Consider the following 21,142-nt stretch of genomic DNA (forward strand, 5'->3'; position numbering starts at 1 on the left):
ACAACAATGAATATGGGGACAAAACATAAAGAGGGCATTTTGGAGGTCCAAAGAGCTTTGTACAGGGCCTGGGGTCCCAGGCAAATGCCCCGTTTGCTCAATAAGACAGCCCACCTTTGGTGTAAAGAGAAGTTTGCTTGATTAGTTGTTGGAAATATAGTTAATATGCCCAAATACATTTAAAAAAATCAATCACATTGTGGTCATGAAGGCAAACAAGATTTCATTTGCCGTTGCATTCGTGGAAAGAAACTCTGACATGTTTCAAAAACAAACAACAGTCAGATTTAAGCTGAATAAGACAACACGGATACAATTGTATGATCAAGACAGAAACCAGGGTCAGAAGCTAACAAGAGTAACAACAATGTTGATTTGACCTAGAAAAGAAAAGATGGTCTTTTGTATGATAACTTTCTTGAGAGCAAGAGGACTGATTCTAAAAGCCACGGCAGAGATAGAGTCGTGTTTAAGCTTCAAAAGGGGGAAATTGATTGAGAAATTTGAGTGGGATGCATCCTTCACAAACAGCTTTAGATCATCATTAAACACTGATCTGATGAGGAGATTATGACACATATACACACGTATATCAAACTAAACTAGGATGCAGAAAAGGCCAGGACTTCGTCTGTGTTTGCACAGCTGTTGTAAACTGGATGTCCACTGACACCTTCAGCTGAAGGTCTCCAGTTTACAGGGTCACTAACTGACAGACACATTCACACTATCCGGCTCCAAGACGACTTTTGTTTAGGAGTTATTAAACCAAATCAATCATAGCTGGGGATTGTCTTATTGTGGACAGAGGGTAGGGCCATTTTTCAGGGGCTTATATCCCAGAACTTAATTTCTACCCTTGAAATGCAGCTCAAGTCGCACCACCAGGTAACTCAAGATCCCCTTTGCTCTCCAGCTAACACAGAAGTTTCTCCACTTTTTCCTTCGGTCTACTGAGTCCCCTTTTCCTCTGTAAACTTAAGTGGTGACCTCTTGTGTTCACAGCATGTTATAATCAAAGACAGAACTTTTATTTTGACTGTATTTTCCTCTTTTGAAGTCTACAGGCCCAAACAGCTGATCAGTGTACAGCAAGTAGAGGAACATGCATGGTGCTACTGAGAAAAGAACAAAAACAAAAGATGTTTTTTGATGGAAGAAAGTACAAATAGTTCCTTTAATGGGTAACAAGACTTCTAATTTATTCCAGTTGAATTAAAAACACATGACATTAGAGAGGAGCAAAAATCATAAACTCTTCAGCTCGTGTTTTTCATCTGCATTTTCTTCCTGCAGGTACGAAGATGTATCACACTAATTATTTCTGTACAGTGACTCATTTCATACACCAGATTTTAAAGCAGAAGTGTTAAAACCACTCTTTTTTTATTAATCTCAAACTCTCGTCCTGTTTCTACATTTCCTTTTGCTGCTCCTCTGTATCACTGGACACACACTGTCGATGTTCACTTTGAGCTGAAGTCATGTTGTGCTCTTAAACTTCCCCGTTCTCTGTGTTTACGCTGTGTTTTCTCCCGTCAGCGCGTCTGAATGAGTCTGCGGCTCTGAGTTACAAGTGAAGCATCATGCAGAAAAGAGCCAGACAGCTGTTTGAGCAGAGCCACTAATGAGGTGTGTGTGTCTTCTTACTAGGAACCTACCAAATCCCCCCCCCCCCCCCCCCCCCCCCCCCCCCCCCACCACACACACACTAACACACACTGAGTGTGAGACAGACAGACAGGGATCTATCTGGGTCCCTGTCTGTCTGTCTGGCATGAGAGCTTTTTTAAAATGTGATATCACTGAATTATTGATGAGCTTTTGTCATGCATTATAGACAGGCTGAGCGAGGAGGGGGCTGAGAGTACAGTCTGAAGCCTGTTTTACTAATATACTGTTATTTTTTTATATAAAGCTGCTGCTGCTGCTGCTGCTGACACAGATAAAAACAAAGTGGAGACAAAGCAGCTCAGAAACATGCAGGAGGAATTTCAAGTGATGACCAGCTCCAGCTAAAATCAGCTTCACTGAACAATGTTCAGCGTGGTGTTTTGTTTTGTTTTCGCTGTTTTGTTTCTCTTATAGTCTTTTCAGCTACAGTTTGCAGATGTTTCCAGATATTAAGATCTCTAAAACCCACCATGCATCACCCACAGAAAGACAAACAGCAGTGTTTTTACTAGCGCTGCTTGTAGCTTCATAAAGGTGCTTTTCAACAGCAGGAACCAGGGTCTACATTCAGTTCCTGGGTGATTGAACCTCTTCTTTGTATATATTTTTTTCTTCATATGTCATTGTCCTGGGATGCACAATGGCACACAGGTTAACGCTGGTGGGCCTTTCTGTGTGGAGTTTGTATGTTCTCCCTATGCGTGTGTGGGTTCCCTTTGAGTACTCCAGCTTCCTCCCACAGTCCAAAATCATGCTCATCAGGTTAATTGGTGATTCTAAATTGCCCATACGTGTGATTGTGTGTGTTTGAAAGGTTACCTGTCTCTGTGTAACAGCTCTGGATGTCAGCTCAGGGTGTACCCCGCCTCTCGCCCAAAGACAGCTGGGATAGGTTCCAGCCATTCGCGACCCTGGAAAGGATAAGTGGTAGAAGATGGATGAATGTCATTGTCCTGTTCTGCATAATCTATCCAGGTCTTCATCCCCATGGTCAGACAAACAAAAATAAGAATGCAGAAGCCACAACACAATGGAAGTACAGCCACAACGGAAGTTAAAAGAGGTTACTTATCCAAACAGACACAGAAAAGTAGTAAAAGTTAGTAAATGATTAACTTCATCATGATAAATATAGCTTCTTAAGGGTGTCACCTTGTGATATTCTTCATAGTGCTTATATTTCTTTATTTAGGTTAGCATATGAGCTATATTTATTATAGCTTAAGTTATGAAAGAAAACAATAATTAACCGAGTTTTACAACTTTTCTATATTGGTTAGGAAAACTGTCTTTTTAACTTCTGTTGTGGCTGTACTTTTGTTGTGTTGTTGCTTTTGCAAATCAGATGACACCCATTGGCCAAATTAAAAGTTCTTGGACCCTCTGGTCCAAGCACAGCTTTTGAGCCCATACACCCAGAGAGTTTTCTAGTACCAACAGAACTTAAGGACCCATAGTCCACACCAAGTTGAACTTGTTAAAAAACACAATGTAAGCAGCAGACAGGGAAGACAATCATGTAAAAGTCACAGGCCCTTTAGCTGGTCCATGTGCTGCAGATGGAAGAACACATCTTTGTCATTTTTGAGAACAGTTTAAAAGCAAAATGACTCTCTGACAGCAGACAAAATCTTAGAGAAATTAAAGCTGGTAAAAAATGTCATGTTAAACCTAATTCAACCACAATTCACCTGACAAGTCTGGAAAAATCTCTTCTTTAAAACATTATGAGGCAAAAATAAGGCCTGGCTCCTGTTACCAAGCTACCAGCTCATGTAAAGTTTCTTTGTGTTTTCCACCTGCCTGTTGAGTCCTCCTTTTTTACTGTTAACCCCGCTTTGTAGAGGTTTTCTCCTGTGATCACAGTAAATGCAGTTTCTTTGTCTCAGTCAGAATCCCTGATTTTTGTTAGTTATGCTGTTTTATTGTCTCATTAGAAGCCTGCAGGCGGGGCAAGAACCATGCAAAAACTAGGAGGCTTTCTAAACACTGGGACATTTCAAAAAAGAGGATAAACTTACATCAGCGTCAGTTTTTGGGTCAGACTTTCTTAGAAGTAGCTAAATCATGAAGTTGAGCCAACCCTGTAATACAGGCAAGTACCCCTGCTTTAAAAAAAACTAAACTATCCCTTTAAGATGCTGAATATCTTTTGTTGTATCAAACATTACTGTATCTTCTTTTGGTTTTGGAGAAGAAACAAGTCAGAAATCTGAAAATGAGAGCAGAGCTTTATAAACGTCTCCATTGTCACAGCAGCACATCATCAGCATCATCTACAGTTTTATCCCCATGCTGGCGTCCTGCGTGTTTATTATCTGAAACTCAGAGCAGGATCATTGTCCGCGTGAATAAACTCTCTGATTTCTGCTCCTTTGTGCTGAAACAGTCGCTCTGTGTGTTGGCTGTGTGGCTTTGTGCCAACAGGCAGAACACGGGCTCCTCTATCTCCGATAACCCAAGAATAAAATGATTAGACAACAGCTTCTGAAGGAGAGGAGATATCATTATTTCTGTGAGGGATCAGCTCCCTCCTCCCTCCCTTCCTCACTCCCTTCCTCGCTAACTCCCTCGCTGTGTCATCCGTCCTCATCCCCGCTCATTCTCCCTCCGTCTAATCCCTCCCCCATCTTCCATCTCACCCCCAATCTCATCTCTTTTATCTCTCTTCTTTACTCCCATCGCTCCTGGTTCTCACGCTGCTGTTGTGTGTTTCCTTCACAGATACATGTGAGGGGAGGATAAGCCTCCGCAGTGAGCCCGGCTCAGCGACAGCCTGCTTCATGCTTCCCTCTCTCTGCACTACAAGGCTAAGGAGCAGAGGTCACATTGAGCCAGAGAGGGAAATGAGCATTTCAGATCCTTTATTTTTTACGCTGAGACAAGGCAAACAGTCCAACATAAAGGAAGGATCTGGAAAAAACCAGCAATTGGAAAGCAAAGACAAGCTGAGGATGTTGCAAAGCGATGAACACATGGAGGGAGAGCGCAGAGAGTTGAACAGGAGCAGGGATAAATAAAAGAGACAGGGCAGATTCTTTGTCAAGATTTAACCAAAGAAAGAAACACAGGGGGAGGTCGAAACAATACAGGAGTGAAAGTAATCACACTGTAGAGAATGAAAAGGGACATAAACAAAACCAACAGAGGAGGAAGAGAAAAAAAAGCAGACAATGGAGTTAAAATAAAGAAGAATCCATAGAAAAGTAAAAACAGATACAGTTTACTCACTGGAAGGTCTCATCCTAAGAGGTGAGTGATGAATGCAGAGGTGGAAAAACACCAAAACAAACATGGCGAGCACTCCAGAGGAGCCTACGTCACAAATATGATCCTGAATGTGACCCCTGTCACAGTTTCCAGAAAGAGGAAACTGTTGAAGTGTTGCAGCTGTGGTTACAGCATGTCTTCATTTTTGATGGTTTCGGTCAACTGATAGAAGAAGATAACCAAAGAGGAAAACTAAAGACCCCTCATAAATGTTGCACTATGTGGATTCTTCTCACTTGGCCGGTGTGTTTTTGCCACAAAACAGGGATGTTGTCTAGTTCAATTGAGCTTTGACTGATTCCATTGTCTGGATCTTTGATGGGTGTCTAATTAATAATGGCATTACCATAAAAAATAGAAAAATAAATACAGACTGGCTCAGATTTGTTTGTTCCTTGAGTGTTAGGACAAAATATAAACATTTACGCAGTTTCTTCCCAGGAATTGATTGACTTGTGGAAACAAGTGCAGAGGCAGGAAATCGGTTGATCGAGTCTAGCAAGACTGAATTGACTTGCAAAAGGTCCAAGTTGAAGTTGCACATGACAACACCACACTGGCTGACAAAGTTTAGTAGTGTGACGCTAGATCTGTATTTTTCTCTGCTGAAAATGATTTCTTGGATTAATTTTGTGTGGACACAGGAGACTAACTTTCAGACAGGAAAAGTACAGAAGAGCAGAAGAAAGATAAACAAGAGAGTGGTAGAGCACTAGCTAAAAGCTAAAACATGGGCAAAGCTGTTTATGCTAATGTCCATTCCAACCCACATGCAGCAGTTATTCTGCAGTGGTCTGTTCAAACTTGAGAGTCTATCAATAAAAGAAGAGTGAGGTTACGTTAGCTCTGATTGGTAGATGAGCGATGGTGGGACACAAGGAGGATTCACTGTTACAGATTACTGACATGTCTTAGAGCACCCGGCTGTGAGTAGTGCTAAACATAGCCGGCTACTAAACTACGGTACAAACTTAAAAAGTTTGTTTGTTGTCATGTTGGTCTATGAGTACCTCGGAGCACCGGGTGCCCAGTGGCCTTACACATTGTTGGCTACTAAACTACTGTACAACCTTACATTGTTTTCATGTTTCAAACTGTGGTGCTACACAACTGTTGATAAATACCTCTCTTCAAAAATTATAAAATCTGAATAAAAATAATTTAACAAATAATAATAATATATTACTTTGGGTAAAATATTTATCTTATTTATTTCATAAGAGCATTTGGACTTGCTGAAAAAAAATGTTGGCCCTTGGACAAATGAGTCTTTGGTTTTTAAATGCTTCTGCAAATCCTTCCTGTTGTTACATCATCACAGGGGCAAATCCAAATCTCTAAAGTCTATATGTGTAGATGATGCCAGATTTCTTGGAATCCTTATTATCCAGAAAACTAACTGTATGTTTCCTATACAAGTCTCCAAAACTGCAGCATCACTCATTTTTAATGATGAAAACATCTTTTTAGACAAGCCACTCAGGCCACAAGCTACCAACCAGTAGACCATCTGGTCCATCCCAGATGCTTAAAATGATAATGTCTGCTTATGATTTCTGTAATGCATCCTTTAGAATATGAAATTCACACACTTTAGAGACAATGCAGATCTGCAAGAAGACATGGCTGGATTTTCAGGCGCCTGCATACTGATACATGATTTTATCATTTTCACTTATCTGCAATGCTGACTCTGCAGAGCCTTTACGGATACAGATTCAGAGAGAATATCTACGTGGAGGGAAAGCATGTTTGGAGGTTTGATAGAGATGCTTCTCCAAGGTGTTATTCATCACGAATGTCTGGAACAAAAGGTGAGAAATGTGAGAGATGTGTAGATCAATGTGGAGTTCATATTTTACTTCAGGGTTATGAGAGTGATTCATCAATATTCAACTCTCCTTTTTTGAGATACTGAAATATAAAATCTGTCAAACATATAACCTGTAATTATGCAGATTGCGTCTTGCACCTTGCATAACTCTGGATTTTTAAGCATTTCTTTTAGTTTTGGTCCAAAAACAAGCTGCACCTACAAAGCTAAATTCTGTACAAAGAAAATACTAAATGTTTAAAATTACATCTTTGCTTCAGGTACCAGAGGGTAGAAACCAAAACCACATAGTGGGGTGACAGGAAAGGGGTGGAAATGGGCCTGATGTATTCTGGGAAAGTCTGACAGTATCAGGTGGACAGATCGTTGAAACAGGACCAAATAGACTCTTTGAGTTATTATGTTATGAAGAAATCCTGGCTCTTTCACATCACATTTCTATTCCACTAATCTGCCTTCATTTGAATGTTTTGTTGAGACGTACAGCATCATAGATTATACTTTTATCTACATAATGAGAATAAGTGTGTCGTTCCACTCGCTGACTCCAAGCATTCAACATAATTGTCTGAAAATTGTCCCCAACAGATGCAGCGTTTGTAATACATTGAACAGTGAAGTGCTGTTAAGTGACTGACAGGGTCTATTCTGGGAATTAAAGTGTACATGAGTGGGCTCTTTAAGGAGATTTATGAATTAATTTCAGGAATAATAGGCTTGGAAAATAAAAGAACACAGAGAAAAGACTCAAACACTGTTTGTTCTTCTACTAGGGGCACAGTCGAGCTGACTGACAAGTGGACTCCACCTCTGCCTGATTTAGGGTTGCCCAAAAAGTTGTTTCATCTGCATTTCATCTGCATTGTGTCTCTTTGTCCTGGCAGACTACCTGCGTTTGTTTATATCTGGCATGCAGGACTGATACACTAAGCAACGAGTGCCTCGTTGCCAGCTGTGGCTCTGCAGCGGAGGTAGCACCGTTTTACGCCACGATGAGAACTAGAGCGGTGTTTTTGTGTGAAAGTAACGCGCTAAAAATTCTCTAAATAAAGTGTGAATGCAGACTAATATCAGATTTTTTCAGTGTGAGTCCGTTTATTTGTGTTTTTGGTCAAGTAAAAATTGGCCCCGTCTGAGTGCAGAGGAAACCGGCTGACGAGCAGGGAGGGGGTGTTTGGTGCGTGCGCACTGGGCTTCTGCTGCACAAAAACACTGCTGTAGGGGTAATTTCTGCCCTAAACCTTGTAATAGGACCCAACTTGTTCCATCCCGGAGTATCACTTTAATTGCATCACCTACAGCCAAATAACTTGTAGCACTTTGTCGCACTTACTGAATGTTTTACCTTTGTCAAAATTCTTGCTTCTGTTGTATGTCCCTATGGACAAAAGCATCTACTAAATAAAACTAGAACCGGAGACTTTAAGAAACCAGACTGATGTGTCAGAGAAGATTCATCTGTTTTATTTTACTCAGCGTTATTTCATTTCTCTATGATGTATGGATAGCTCTCTGTTGTTAATGTGCCCTTGCAGTAGAGTTTTGCTCAAACAGGACAGGGCGCTGTGCACTCAAACCACATTAAAATATCTGGTGACTTGCAAAATACAATAAAGTGTGTCCAAACAAGATGGTATTTATTTTGATTACAACAACAAAGAGACCTAATAAGTAGCGCCAGACCAGGAGTAAATAGGTTTAAGGTTTTCCATCTGCATTCAGTCGCCTGCTCTGGCTGCAGCTGGGAGGGACTGCTGCAAGCAAGAAAGACATTCGGTCTGGAGGTCCTGATATGTTTCGTGTTTAACACCTGGATGGTGTGTGTTGACTTATGAGAGAGCGTGCAGTCAGCACACAACAGGGCGGGTTGGGACCGGACACAGGACACATTTGATAGGAGTCATTCTGATTGAAATCAGACTGTATAATTAATGGACGTAGTCTCCCCAACGTCACCCATCTATATCTGTAACGGAAAATGAAGCAAATCCGCTGTCTAGGCCTTATTGGTGGTGGCAAGGGCTTCACGTACAGCTAAAGGGTACCTGTTGGTCACGTGACCTGAGCTGTGCTTCTGATTGGGTGAGCTCGAAATCTAAATATCTTCTAAACTGCCAAGTTACAAAGAAACAGTGTGTGCTGATAGTGAAATTTACGATTCAGACAGGAGATGTTTTTTGAACAGGGCTTTAAATAGGTTAGTTTCTGCTCTGAAAACGTGTGTGTGTGTGTGGGGGGGGGCAGCATTTTAGCACTTTAGCATTGTCTCATATTCTTAGACTGGAGGTTGGCACTTGATTGAAATAAAAACATTCTTCTTTAATGGTGCCGATGTGAGAGACTGATTACTTATTCTCGCCCCCTACTGGTTGGGCATGCTGTGCTAAGAAGCTGCAAGAAAACAAAAAACTGTTTTAGAAATATAGATGTAAACAAAGACTTGGACTATTCATGTTTTATCCAGTTTAGGTTCACGTCACAGGGATTTGGGCATTTTGTAAGCTTCCTTCTTCTCATGCTGCAAGTTACCCGAAAAACTATCAAATCAAAGGTCATTTTTCACGTTGTAGCACTTTTTAGGGTATGAAAAAAGTGAGGGATGTTTGATGAGTTTTAAAAAGGTTGTTATGACTGTTTCAGCATCATGGGATACAGTACACAAGGTGTACACTGATGAAATCCTACCTGCAGGTATTTTTGTCTTTGTGCTGATTCAGGTTTGTTTTCTTCATCGCTTCCCTCCGATATGATCCCACTGATTGTGCAGGAAACCTCAAATAGGATCGTCTTTCATCGTCTCTGTTTACAACGAGACAAATATAGACTCTGACAGGCCTCATCCTCTGACCAAAGCTCCTCAGCTGCCAAACGACTCAGGGAACATGGTGTGGGTAAGAAACGTAATCAGCTGAAGAAATTAGCGGTTTGGAAGAAAGATTTCTGAGAGACGAGCTGCCCAAGGAGCTAAGTTTCCTTTTTTTGCTGACAGGCAGAAAATAGAGCAAAAATAGACAAACAACACCATCACCCACTCTCTCTTTGTGCACATCGACTTCCACAAACCACTTACTGAGACTACAGGATCCTCCTCACAATGCCCGCTCCACAAAGAGCTGCCGGGACAATATTTTAGGTCAGTGAGCAGGACAATTTACACAGCGAGCTCTTCCTGCGTCCGCGGCATGTCTGGGACTTTCGGAGGCAGACGGAAAATTAACCAACAAACGCTCCTTTATTATCTGCAGGCCAGAAACACAATGCCGTCAGATACACACGCTGCTGCTTCCTGCACTCACTGTCGGAGTGAGACGCCCTGAGGCAATGAAGATTTACTCAAGTGGAGATCCTCCACAGCTCCTCTATTGTTAAGATTCCCTAACAAGCTGCGTTGGGCTGCAGCGGCCTGCAGCAGGCAGATAACACACAATGGGAGAGTTACAGCCAACATTAGTCTGCCTCACACAAACACAGCCAGCTGATCTACGCTCTGTGTTATTTAGCATAGAGCACACAATCAATTATTAAAGCCTGCTTTTAATTTTATTTGCCTTCTCTCATCAATTTCATTAGCAGGACTCAGCGAGCTCAAGGAGGATTGATGTGAAGTCGTTAACAGACAGCGTGTTCGCTCGACGGAGTCAATCTTCGAGACATCAGAAAGTGAGAGAACAGCAGCTCAGTGACGCAGCGGCCATTACTGTAAATCATACAGCAATTACAAGAGAGGACAATCAGGCTCCATATACATAATTCCTGCTCAGCAAGGATGGAGGAGGGAGACGGTGTTGCTGCAGAGATGTAATCACAGACGAAGGTCTCCTGCCGGGGTGGCATACCTAATGTGCAGCTGTTCTGCAGCTCCTAATGAGAGCTGGCTGCTCATTGGCTTCATATCTGCACCGCCATCATGGAGGGAATACAGATTAAACACACGCACACACGCACGCCCAAACTGTGTCAGCTTTAAGCAAAGGCTACATGTGACCTGTGTGTTTCTGCTCTCCCTAACATGATCATCCATCACTGTCACATTTAAACCCTGCGGCTCGTCAGGTCCACGTGCATATTTTAAGATGAAACATCTGATTACCTCCACCTAGGAGGTTATGTTTTTGGAGAGTCTGTTTGTTAGTCTGTGAACAACATAACTCAGAAAGTATCGAAGGAATCTTAATGAAATTTTCAGGACATATTTAAAAAGAAAGAAGTGATTTAATTTTGAAGGTGATCCAGATCACTGTCTGGATCCAGGATTTTTCTAAAGAATTCTTTATCATTGTGAGATAGGGCTGTTTTCACCATATGTGTATATAACCCCACGATAAATGGTCGGATTGCTTTGCAAAACAATACAAGACAAGATCACCATAATTTCTGACAGATGTGAAAGTGTGATCCAGATCCTGGCAATATTCTGGATGCTAAGATCCAGAATATAAAATATGTACTGGGTCATCATCATTTTCAACACTGTCAGGTAAAAAATATAGTATAAATCTGCAACTAACTAACACCAAAATGTAGCAGACAGTCTGCTGAAAGGAAGTATAACATTAAAGTAGGATTAAAGTGTTGGTGACAATCACAATATACTTAGGGGAGGTCTGTGCTCATTGAGTGCTTTTCTAGTTCATATTTTAGACATGCTCGTCTTGATTTATGTTTTGGCAGCCCAAACAATAACACTCCATTCAAGTACGAATATGTATTTGTCCTTTTAAATCAATGTTACCGTCACTGCTCACATACTTCCGTGCGTCCTTTACATTAGCACTGCAGTTAACCAATAAATCCACCCGGGGGGGAAGCCCAGAGTCAAAAGTTTTTGACAACAACAAACTCAAAAAAAAGCACGGCGACGGTGGAGAAGGTCTTGCTAATTTACTGCTCACATAAAAGACAAAAACAGAGGCAGCGTTGTGGAAGGCGATGGTCAGTGAGGTAGTTAAATACGTCGCAAAAGTTCCTCCATTGTTATTCCTTCCTTCGTGTCACATCAAAGCTTCGTATTGGGTAGTACTAGCAACACTGCCCCCACAGTTTCCAGTGGTACTGCTCCATTTTGCCCTTATTTGTAAGCTTAATGGAAATGTGCAGAAATATGGATGAAATGAACGCAGAGCACGGACAGAAGTCGCCGTCCAGATCCAGATCCATATGTAACTTTAAGCATAAATGGGCCTTAAAGGTTCAAGCAAAGGAATTGTGGATGGAAGGTGCAAAAACTTTAAAACTGCTCCAACATCTACCTCCAAATGGCTCTGTATTTCCATCAGTTAATTTTTCACCTTAATAAATTTAAAATATAATAATGCCATTATGTTGAATGTAAAAATGATTACTGTAACATTACCGGTATCCTTGGTTCCAGGTTAGGGAGGCCCCTCTGTTTGGGTTCAGACTGCATCCCAGCTCCAGCAAGTCAGAGCCCCGGACATCAGATAGGCAAGCCTCCCAAGGAGATACCACATTAAAATGCCAGGTGACCTTCAAAATAAAACAAAGCATGTACAATTTAGACTGTATTCATCTTGACTACATCAACAAAAGAACATAATGAAAAAATAAATAATAAAATAACTTTTTTTTTTTTTTCGTTGCTAGGCGCTGCCCAAGTAGCTGTCTGTTGCAGCAGCTCTCTAGCCTTTGTCCGTTTCTTGTATTTTTTTTTCGTCTCTGTTTCGTAATCTTTGTATTTGGAGTGGATCATCACTTTGTATGATTCATTGTTGGTCACAGACACCAAACTTTTTGTGGCTTCAGTCATATTTTTACTACTTTTCTCCTGTGTTTGTCTGGAGATCCTACATGTAACCATGGCTGCATTGTTTACATGTGAAATTAGCTGTTAGCAGCCTGTAGCATGTCAATGCTAACTAGTGTAGGGATTGATGATTTCCCTCGAGCTGAGGAGGAAGAGGTGAGGACGACGTGCTGGTTCTTGGATGGACGAGCTAGCTGTGCTAACCCAGCGGCATCGTGCCGTTCACGGACGTGGCTGACGGAGCTGACATCGGACACTGGCGCCACATTGGAGGAGCTTCGCCTGCTGTGAGCAGACAGGATCCAGGAGACAGAGACTGAACACACTTCTGGGGAGGCTCAGTCCTGGACCCTGTGGAGGTGGAGACTGGCTGGGCTGGAGAGTGGTGGACGAGTGGTGGTCGGGATGTCGTCATCTAATTTCTTATGGACCTTTTTGCACTTTCTATACTCTTTCTTACTTTTGTTTTCTTAAATGCTGCGGTGACTCCTGAATTTCCCCTCGGGGATAAATAAAGTATTTTCTATTCTAATGAGTGGAGCCAGACCATGAGTCAACAGGTTTGAGTTTTAACAGCTCAACATGAACCAGGAGAGGATCATCATTGAGGTGGGAATCCAGGGACCTCTTTGACTTCAGCTGTCTGGCGGTCTTGAAACGTGCATCACTTCCTGTCCTGCTTAATCTGCTTTTTGTTAATTGATGTATTACTTCTCCATCATCTGGAAAAATAGGAGACTTGCGTATCTGATCCAGCTCAGGGGACTCATCAGGTGACTGTCAAGTCAAAGCAGATGTTGCATTTTCATCCGGGAGTCCAGTGACGGCGGCACATTTGAATGCAAGCTGTTGATAAACAAACTGTATCACAATCATTATTTAAGACTTTCTCTTACCAGCAGAGTGCAGCCTTTTCATGTCACTTTGTCCTTTTTTAAGCCTTGTTTCTTTTATTTAGCATCATTTTCCAACCCCTAAGTGGTCTACAGAGATCATAAATACCTGCGTGCTAACCAGACTGCTCCACCATGTTTCCTCTGAATGCTAAGAGGGATTCTTGCCTACTTGGACGCCTACCAAGGAAGCATCCCTGACTCTGAGAAACACCCTGGTTCTCAGCCAGCCTCTATAACTCTCCGGAGTTTTCTTCGGTAGCCTAGAAACTGCTGAGACGAGTTTCATAGCTGTAGACCTGAGAGTTTTTTGTTTGCAGTCTTTATGCTAAGCTATGTAGGCTCTGTGGCTTCTTTGACCTTCCTCTCATGACCTCCAGAAGCTGTCTGCTTTCCCTCAGAGGAGTTCATGAAGCGGCGCTGATCTTTGTATTGGAAACGCCTCAGTGACTCCACCATGGAGAGAAACAGGTGATGTAAATTCATCTTCAGGCTGTGAAATCCAATGATCTACTCTCCTGCAAACAGACTGATCAGACCCATGGCCCTGGGGTGCGCTCTATGTGTCCGCTCTGTGTGTTTGAGGGACGGCTGCAGTTACATCTGTTCGTTTTTTAAAGCTCTGAGCTTCATGACTCATCTCTCTGCTTTAGTTTGTTGATGTTTTATCATTTTAGGATCCTTCCCTCATTAGTTTAATGGCTTCACGGAGAATAAAACAACACGTCAGTGTTTGAAGCGACTGATTGTTGATGGAGATTGTCTTCTAATGAATCTGTTGGATGTTTTAAATTTATAAACTAAGGTCTGGTGGAAAAAGTTTGATCTGTTTTCAAGATTTCTCTGTTAGAGACCCCTACGGTAACTAAAGCTGTATTTTGACCAGAGGATCCTGGAACGTGTTTTAAGTAAAACATTCTTATGCAAAACAGGACAATGTACGACATATGGAGGGGAAAAAAGGGTAATTGCAAAACACCACTAGACAAGTAGAGGGCAGTAAGGCCCCGTTTACATGACAATGTTCTATCAGTAAATGCTTAAACGTGGTGAAAAAATCTGCACTTACACGGAAACGCTGAGGGACTGAAAAAGCTGTAGTAAGCATGCCAGGCCTGTAGTTGTAGTTGGGGAGAACCCCTTCCCCAAATCACATCACTCCAGTTCTTTACCAACTTCACTGGCTACAAATCAAATACAACATTGACTACAAGATTTTCCTCCTCACCTTCAAGGCTCTCAATAATCTTGCACCTCCTCGCACCTCCACCTTTCTGATCTCCCGCACACCAATACACCCTCCAGGACTCTCCGCTCTTCTTTGTCCCCGTTCCTTGCTATACCTTCTGCCGGCTTATCTTCATTGGGGTCCCAAGCTTTCACCCGTGCTGCCCCCATCTCTGGAACTCTCTCCCTCAAACAATTCGGGACATTATCTGTCTCCTCTTTCAAATCCCAGCTCAAAACTCATTTGTTTTTAATAGCTTATTCTGGTTAACCTTGCCATCCTCACTTCTGCTTTTTGTTGTTTTTATGTTATTGATTGTTCTTGTTTTTATACCTGTGATGTACAGTGACCTTGAGTGTCTTGAAAGGCTCCCACAAATTCATTATTATTATTATAATTATAACTGTCTTTTCCAGAAGCCACTTCTAGCGGATGTCTATTTGTCTGTTAATGGATTGACCTGTTGGTGTATTCCCTCAGCAGGGGGTCGTCGGTCTCAAGCCGTGATGTTTCAAGAGTTGTGGGCTGAAAAATCTATCTCTAGAGCACAGATTTGAGCCTTTTGATGACGATTCCACAAAGTTCCAGTGAGTCAGGCCAAGGATGCCAAAGACTGCTCCTGAAAGTGTGGTGCTAAGTCTGGGTGGTGAGGGTCATGAGGGAGGCATGGGGAGATTGGGGGAAGGCTAGTGAGGTATAAAGGCTCTGTAGGGGATGTAGAAGATCTTCAAGTGGATTTTCTGCTAAATAAGAAGCCAGTGAAGGAGCTTTGGGGCATTTTTTCCTTCAATAGATAGAGGAATGTGGGGTTGAGGCTGAGGGTATAAAATCTTCTGTATTTTTATCTCTCTTTTATTCTCTGATGCATCCTTTTGTTTTGATATTTATAGAAACTGTACTTCTGCAAGTTAGTGCTTTGCTACATGAAAAGAAAATGCCTTTAAGGTCAAATAAATCCAGAAAGTAAGAAAGAAAGAAAGAAAGAAAGAAGAATTAATCCCTGAGCCACGCTACTTTCTTTCTTCTTTTCTTGCTCTTAGTTTTTCAGAACTTTACAGTGAATAACTATCTGACCTTTAACTGAAAACTCTGTAAGCAGACCTATTATTTTAAAATTTGTCTAAAGAAGTGAATAAAGCTGAGAAGAGTGTAATCAGGTTTCCAGTGGGAGAGAAACAAGCAGCTGAGTACGTGTACAGAAATAAACGCTCCTGCAGGGAAGCTAAATTACATGTGCGGCACTCTCTTATAGACGAATGAGTCATCTGATCTTTGCTGCCATGGAGAAATGAGAGTGACAGTGACTTTATCTCTGCTTCGTGTTTGCTTTAGATCAATATGGCCCTCAGAGATGCTCAGGGGTGAAGCCGTCATGTAAAAGTCACCAACCACTCACATGAGGAATCTGCCGTTTAGCAGAGCCTCTTAGGATAATTAGGCTGAGCCTGGAGCATCGGGCCAATCAGAGAGCACTTCTGTCTGACATCCTTCATCAGCGTGAGGAGCTGAAGAGGGACACAAGTTTGTGACGACACTTCAAAACAGAGATTGAAATAAAGTGGAAATAATCCAGAAATCCTCCCTGGCATTCAGACATGAAACATTTAGTTTTAATAGCTCTTTAAAAAGTGATCATCCGAGTCGGAAAATAAAGGCTTAAATATTTTACTCAAGTCCACTGAAGCAGACAAACAGGAGACTCACAGATCACTCATTCAGAAACCAGTCGACCAACCAGCCCTCAACTGTCACCTGTTTGAGCAGACGTTTCTCAGCTCCTCTCAGCCTGATCTGCCTGCAGCAGACTGTCTGAAGAGGAGCTAAGAGCTGTAAATATTACCACTAAATGAGCCGTCAAAGGCTCACGCAGAGCAACAGATGGTGATGAAGAGTTTAAGAAACATTTTAAAAAGGCCTCAACCTAAAAGTCACACAACAGCAGAATAAAGATGAAACCGGTTAAGAGAAATGAGGTTCAAATTTAGCAAGTCATTTTAACAAAGTCTAAAACTTAAACAATGATAAAAGAGTGCATGAATGACAGAATGAATGTAAGAAAGCCAAAATAAACACATTAATGCAAACATGAAACATTCACAACTCAAATTACATGAAGAAATGTTGCATTTAGAGTGATTATTGTAGCACAAAATGGTGAATAATTGCTGTATTTTTTTTGTTGTTTGTTTTTTTTTCAGCACTGATGGGTCAGACTGAGAAAAACACCCAATAGACTTTAGACTTCCAAAGATTATCACAAATCAGGGTGAGGAGTGCAAACAGTTGTCAAAAGAATGGAGGAGATTGTGGCTAGCTTAGCTCCACCAGGATTTCCAAGGTAACAATCTGGACGACGTTCAAGTCTGTTCACAGCATTTCTTGTGAGGTAAGTCATATTCTGTAACGTCATAAAGTCACATTTAAGTAAAAGTAAATATATATAATTATGATAGAATATAACTATTTCCCATGAAAAGTATAGTTGTAACATGTATGTTTTCAAACTTTTGGACAGATGAACATAAAGATGCTAACTCCCATCTAATGGTCGTTTTCTCACAATATGTCTCTTTTTCTTGTTGGCTTGGTTCTTTACTATAGCTTTAAGTGAGCTCTGAGCATTTTTTCCACATTTGCTTGCAGATAAGACATCTAAAAATCATGTTTTATTGTGCACTTCTCCATCCATTTGATGGTTACACTGGTTTACCTTATATTGGTTCACCTCCAATATGGCCACGCCTCCAGGGAACTACCCAAATCATGACGTCAGGGCCAACACTCAACTGAGTAGTGGAATCAGGCTTCTGGGAAGAGCACCGAGCAGAGCTGGTTCACAACTGTGTCTTGCAGAGAAAGAGATTTAAGAAAGATGTCATACATCATAAACTGCAGTTCCTTCAGTGTCCACATGGGGCTGGCTCCAGAAGTATAAGAAACACGTATGCATGTTCAATAAAGCGGGTCTTTACAGCAAAAACAAACGTGTTTACACCCTTGTGCTGGCAGCCTAATGTTAATTCTTCATTCTACAAACAAAGGAGATAAAAAGTCTTGGCTGGTCTAAACCTCAGGCCCCATAACATTTCTGGTGTCTCCTGAGCAAATACTGATATCAGACAACAGGCAGGGTGTTTAAAAGTGCCTTTTCAAGAAACAGTTTCTACAGGAAACAACCAAAGTTATAAAGTTCGTTATCTTTAACAAAATAACATTCTGCTAAGGCAACATCTGATGCGTTGTGGTCTAACAATCTGTAGATTCATTAAATTCAGATTTAGTTTGTTCCTTTTAGCTCCTGTGATCTTAAAAAAAGTTTCACCCTACAAACTGAGTTTACAAATAAATACAATAACTCCTCACTTTGCAATCTGGGAAAACAACAAAAAAAATAGAGTTAAAATGAAGCTTGAATGCATGGCCTGGCAAGGGTCATGTATTTAATGACAGTAGGTGCTAGTATCCATGGGAAACTGAGTCTTTATCAAGTAAAAAACACTAGCTTTCCTGAATAGTCCCCACAGTGCCTTCAACCACATCAATTGCTTCTCTAGTGTCAGGCTGCTAACGTAGGAAACCCACGGCGAAGGCAGTCAAGAGGTTGGTTTTTCACAGTTATTTCTCCGGAAAATCTGCTCCAGATTCACTGAAAGTAGAGAATAAAATTAAATAGTTCTGAAATTCATTAAATTCTGGATTGGTTCAGTCCCTTTAACACTAAGGGAATAGAAATGTGTTGCATGTTTGTCCTCACAGGCCACCATACTTACCTCAAGACACAGGACTGACTGTCATTTAAACTTAACCTAGCTGTAGAAATTTTTAGCAGTTCACCAAAAATCAAAGCCTTAGTTTTAATACGTCACTGCAGTGGTTGCAGGAAACGATGACAATTACCTGACAATCAGGAGTAAATGCATAAAATAAATCACACACCAAGAAGCTCTTTTTAGTTTTTATTCATGTACAAACAGTTTTTATCTGAAACACAGCCGACAGAGAGCCTGTGATTGTGTTTCCAGATGAAATAATGAAAGATCCTCGTCGACACCTGAGGTGCTCTTTGCAGCCTTGACTGCAGCTCCAGCGCTCTTGAGTCTGTGTGAAGCTCACGGCTGGACTCGGACACAAAGAGGCTGAGGAGAGAAAGAAACAAAGACAGGGTGCTGAGACACAGAGGGGGGCTACACACATGAACAGGTCCAAGCCTGCTTTTATTAAACACCTCAGAATCACTGCGAAGAAACCACAATGAAAGATCGACTAAAAATACCTCCTCATGAATCACACTACACCTGCTGTCTGCAGGGAGAACAAGCTCCCATCAGGGAGGAAGTCTGTTTTACAAACCCCAGAAACTCAGTTTAATGAAGGTTATTTTAGGTGTTGGAGGGTTTGATGTAAAAGTTCCTGATAATCAATCAAATTAAGCTCCCAAAAGCTGGAAACGTTTGTTAATTAGCACTCAATTAAAAGTGCAGCAGAAGCTTCAGGGAACATGGTTAGTTTTTCCAGTAATTGGACGTAAAACAAAGTATTACACATATTTAGATTAGGATAAATCATCCTAAGGGTTTGCATTTATGTCTGCACAAATTTCACACCATCCTGTTGAAATGTTTCCACATTTTTATCCGTTTAGCTGAGTGCATTTTTAGAACAGCTCATGCACAGACAATGTGAAGCCTTTGCAGCATTTTCAGGACTCGAGCCGCAGACTGGGAGCTGAGAGCATCCCTCTTTGGAAACTTTGCCTCAAACTGCTCGGCTCTGTTGATAAAAGCGATGCATCTTAAACCTTCCACCTGCTCACTTGGCCCCTGTCCTCAAAGAGACTGAGTTGAAATGTCGTCAGGATGAAGTGCTAAGGATTGTAAATCACTCCCCTCTGAGTGCTGTTTCTCCCCGGGCGCTGAAAACTGCTGCCGTGAAGCTTTTAAAGTCGAAGAAAAGTAACCTGCTGGACAATTACCGGCCAATTTGAAGCTCTCTGCTCGATGTGATAGATTTAATTTCAGACCTTTATTCTAGAAGTTTCAATCTGACTTTTCTGCTTCCAGCAGCTCTAACAGAGGGTGACATAAGCTTTGAATACTGACTGTATATAGAGATGGACGACACCTCCACCTCCTTTCAATGTACAAAGTGAAACCAAACACGTTATTTCCTCACCTCTTCTCCTGAGTGGCCTTAGTCAACCTCCTTCTTCAAATATTTCTTCATGACTGAAGCCACGTCTCCCCCCTCGCTCCCCTCCGCCTCCAACCTCTCCCCCTGCGGCCTCTCGTACCGGCGTCTCGCTCCCCCATTCTGAGAGCTTCCCCCAGACCCACCTGAGCTGGAGGACTCAGTTTCAGAGCTTCTCTTGCTGCGGGTGGAGGGCGGCAGGTCTCCAAAGTGGACGCTCAGCGCCCGCCGGCCTCCTCTGACGGACCCCGCAAGGCTGCTAGTGGACTGCGCTCTCCTGATGGCGGGCAGGATGTCAGAGGTGGCGTCATCATCATCAACCAGGCGGCGGTTTTGGAAGACAAGCGGCTCTGACCCTAAAGGAGCTTCACCTCCGTCATCTGTGATGAGACTACCCAGCATGCACCGCCTTAGAGGCTGAGGGGAGCGCTGGATGGGACTCGCCACAGAGCGGCGAGGTTCATCTGGGTCCTCCTCTGGGATGGAGAGGGAAGGGGGACGGTGGCGAGAGGCGAGAGAGGACGCCAAAGAGGAGAGACGAGGCAGTGAGGGGAGAGAGGAGACAGAGTCGGTGGAGTTGAAGCGGGACAGTTTGGCTCCAGATGTCGATGTGGACGTGGATGTTGGAACGTCACTGATGGAGCGAGAGCTGGCGGCGCGGGGGAGGAGCGGGGAAGATGGTTTGAGGATGCTGGGGCCAGGCCGGGGCTCCTGGAGGTCATCTGGTCCCAGAGAAAGGGCTGAGGCTCTCCGTCTGAGTGTGGAGGCGGCTGTGGTTTGGTAAATGGGCAGGGACACGGCGCTCCCGGCCCCGTCTCCTGCGTCTCCACCTGCTCTGCGTTTACGGAGTCCTTCCAGGAGCTCGGACAGAGCGGAGGAGGACGGGGCTCGGCTGAGGCCTCTGGATCCCCCGGCCTCAGAGCCCTCTTCATCAGGGTCCACGCAGGAACTGTGGCGGAAGAAAAGATGTGGGTCATCTTAAGTGAATTATTGATTCCTCGCCGAGTCAAATTTTAAATTTAAGAAATCCGCACATCAGAAGTTTTTTTTAAAAATCTTAAATATTTGCTTTTATCTGAAGACAAATAAGCCTCTCAGAGGGATGAACAATAAATCTGAAGTGTCAGAAGAGCTTGTATCTGATTTCTTTAAGTAAATTTCCAAGCAAATATTTCTCCTCTGTGTCTGTTTACAGTCTGAGTCTAAAAACTTCAAACATCAGAATCAATTTGAGGTTTAGGGAGAAGGATAGAGAGGTTTCTATTTCAGCTAAAATATAAGTCATATCCAGC

At 42.3% G+C, this 21,142-nt stretch overlaps 1 protein-coding gene across 1 annotated transcript in view; it reads right to left on the reverse strand.

The window, feature by feature from the left end:
• Positions 1–18,686: 18,686 nt before the first annotated feature.
• myo18b (myosin XVIIIB) overlaps positions 18,687–21,142 on the reverse strand; it is a 51,571-nt gene continuing 49,115 nt past the window's right edge. The window contains exons 42-43 of the mRNA XM_074690316.1: positions 19,836–20,799; positions 18,687–18,799 (exon numbers count right to left, since the gene is read on the reverse strand). Of these exons, the coding sequence (XP_074546417.1) occupies positions 19,854–20,799 (946 nt within the window). The 3' untranslated portion in view covers positions 18,687–18,799; positions 19,836–19,853. The remainder of the gene's footprint in view (positions 18,800–19,835; positions 20,800–21,142) is intronic.

This window comes from Halichoeres trimaculatus, unplaced genomic scaffold (assembly GCF_033239565.1).
Source record: "Halichoeres trimaculatus isolate MK-OKI-2021-1 unplaced genomic scaffold, fHalTri1.1 fHalTri1_scaffold_16, whole genome shotgun sequence".
Lineage (NCBI taxonomy): Eukaryota > Metazoa > Chordata > Actinopteri > Labriformes > Labridae > Halichoeres > Halichoeres trimaculatus.